General features: G+C 37.1%; 1 protein-coding gene across 3 annotated transcripts; it reads left to right on the top strand.

Annotated features, from left to right (window-relative positions):
• The first annotated feature begins 315 nt into the window (after positions 1-315).
• On the top strand, positions 316-1996 carry LOC122049033 (ubiquitin carboxyl-terminal hydrolase 19-like). 3 transcript variants are annotated; one of them, XR_006130781.1, is made up of 4 exons: positions 316-756; positions 915-1319; positions 1423-1473; positions 1550-1996. XR_006130781.1 is itself a non-coding variant. In XM_042610530.1 (4 exons), exons 2-4 carry the CDS (start codon positions 1173-1175, stop codon positions 1580-1582), a joined length of 231 nt encoding a protein of 76 aa, XP_042466464.1. In that variant the 5' UTR covers positions 316-756; positions 1107-1172; the 3' UTR covers positions 1583-1996. The 3 variants fall into 3 exon arrangements, 2 of the variants coding, with proteins under 2 accessions (XP_042466464.1, XP_042466463.1); XM_042610530.1 differs by having other exon boundaries at positions 1107-1319; XM_042610529.1 differs by having other exon boundaries at positions 316-1319.
• Positions 1997-2587: the final 591 nt, after the last annotated feature.

Below are 2587 nucleotides of genomic sequence, written 5' to 3'. Positions count from 1 at the left end.
TTGTTGAGCACAATGATAGCTATCAAGTATTCACAGAATACTTGATGGCATGGATGTTAGCTATTAGGGATTTACACGAAATTTTCGCCAGGGAAGAATCGAATCATTTTTATAGACGATTTCAATTTTTAAAAAATAGGAAAATAATATGTAATCTTATTTTTATTAAAAAATATTATTTTGATATATATATATATATATTTCATAATTTTCCCTGCACGACCATAACAATCCAAATTTTTTTATTTTTCACATCAATTTATTTTATTATTTTCTTCTACTTTTACTCTGTTGTTTTTATTTTCCTTTGATTTTTTTTCCTCTTGATGTTACTGCAGCCATCCTTCCGCGCTGCCTGTTGGGTGAGACCCAGTGTCAGACGTCGACCTTCGGCGCGACTAAGACTGCCCCAGCCGCTAGACGCCTCCCGCCGCCGGTCCTTCATCGCTGCTTGCTGAGTGAGACCCGGCGCCAGACGGCGACCCTCGCCGCGACTAGGACTGCCCAGCCGCTAGAAGTCTCTCGCCGCCGGTCCTTCGTCGCTGCCTCTTAGGTGAGACTTCGCGCCAGATGCCAACCCTCACCGTGACTGGGACTACCCTAGCCGCAAGACGCCTCTCGCCACAAATTAGGTTTTTCTCTCAACACCATCCTTCGTTGTTGCTGTCGCCGTCCTTCATCGGGAGCAACCATCATACTACAATTTCCTTAAGACGCCGTCCAACTCTCCGTCCCTGAGAAATCCTGCAAATTAAGGTTATCTTAATGAAAATTTCCTACTTATAATTAAAACCTGGACTCTAATTGAAAATTTCCTCCTTATCTTAATGAATCTTTTCGACTATTTTCTTCTGTGCAATGTTTACTGATTATTGTTTGTCATGAATTGATCCTGTGATTATAAACTTGTTTAGCCTCTCAGTTGCAAGTCGTATGAGCGAGCGAAAAAGAAAATGGCAATAGTTGATGCCCCTAATATCCTTAGGATTGTCTTGAAATGGTTTCAAGTAATTCTTGCGAGAAACAATGATGGTGTATAATTTGTTTTTCCTTGAATATAATAATACAATTGGTTTGTTTACATGTATCTATCTATCCTGTTACAGTCTGGTAAATTTGGTAAGCTCAATAAAGTTGTTGGTTTTCCTGAATACCTGGATTTAGCTCCTTATATGCGCGGAACAACTGAGAAATCTTTGGGGTACAAGCTTTATTCTGTGGTGGTTCACTTGGATGTTATGAATGCTGCATTTTCTAGCCACTATCTGTGTTATGTGAACAATATACAAGGGAAATGGTTTAAGATGGATGATGCTGTGGTAAGTTTGAATAGGTTTAATATATAATAGTCTTGTTTGTTGGTTGCCTTGCCACCATTTACCATGTGTACAACTGAACATGGAAACCTGATCACATGTGTAGGTAAAACCCGTGGAAGTTGAACAAATCATGTCGCATGCTTTTATATGCAAGGTAAATGTTTAGATGGTCATGTTCTTAATTTTTTTCACAATGCGATTTAGTTATTCAAACGTTTTTCTCATGATAGATGTTCACTGCATCCTCCAAGCTTGACAAGTAGGACCTTGTCCCTAGACCAAGTACTGACTAAGAGGTGCAAGTTGAGAGAAGCTTGTTCTTCTGGTTATGACACAGAAGAAACAAGTTATAACCCCATAACCACAACGCCTAATCAACACCATGATGAACCAAATCAGATGGTAGATTATGGTTTCAACCTTAAACTTTGTAATTCCATTGACAGAATGTTTCATTCTCAGACAGAGATACTTCGAGTGACAGTTCTTCCCAATTCAGCTGCTCAGATGAGGCTTCTTGCAGTACACATAGCACGCGAAACTCAACAAGCACTGAAGAGTTCTCCGACTTCATATTTGGAAACTTGGATCAACAAACTCAGCAGACTCCTTTGAGACACTCTGGATGTAACTGTTCAACAAAAACATGCAATTGAGGGCCTAATCGGTGACACCGAAGCACGCCACATGATTACATGAAGGCAAATCTAAGCCTTTGATGAAAATATTCTTTATCTAAAAAAAATTATATCGAGTATGTTCATATAAATTATATTAGTGAATCATTTAAATAATTTCTTTTATGGTTGTTTGCTCTATAATAAATTTGATTTAAATATACAAACATTATTTGATATTTATCTATTGAATAAATTTGAATAACACACTTAATATTTATCTACTGAATAAATTTAAATCACACACTCACAAACCTTTAAAATAATACTTTAATTTTTAAACTATACAAATATAATTCAGAAGCATAACAAGCTATCTAAAACTTCAACATAAGATACATGAAAGAGCACGATGTATCCTCCATGACAACATACGTTTAATCTAAATATGTAAACCCGAGCATTCATGAGTTGCCTTTTAGTATATTCGAGTAATAAATCTACGCATCGAACATGTTCGCAAAGGAATTCCATATTACAACTAAAAGTGAAGTTGGTGCTTAATCCAAAGAGGGAAAAAAAATCAAGGACTTCACGTGCAAATTGTCAACCCAGATGCAAATCTTGATTCCGGTGAAATGAAACAGAAGG

The sequence above is a fragment of the Zingiber officinale genome, chromosome 2B (genome assembly GCF_018446385.1).
Source record: "Zingiber officinale cultivar Zhangliang chromosome 2B, Zo_v1.1, whole genome shotgun sequence".
NCBI lineage: Eukaryota > Viridiplantae > Streptophyta > Magnoliopsida > Zingiberales > Zingiberaceae > Zingiber > Zingiber officinale.
This window is presented reverse-complemented; position numbering and strand designations above follow the sequence as displayed.

Coding starts and splice junctions, on each gene's coding strand:
- LOC122049033 (XM_042610529.1), top strand. CDS start 1,083: ATGTATCTATCTATCCTGTTACAGTCTGGTAAATTTGGTAAGCTCAAT. Junction 1,320..1,422: donor TTAAGATGGATGATGCTGTG/GTAAGTTTGAAT, acceptor TCACATGTGTAG/GTAAAACCCGTGGAAGTTGA. Junction 1,474..1,549: donor CGCATGCTTTTATATGCAAG/GTAAATGTTTAG, acceptor TTCTCATGATAG/ATGTTCACTGCATCCTCCAA.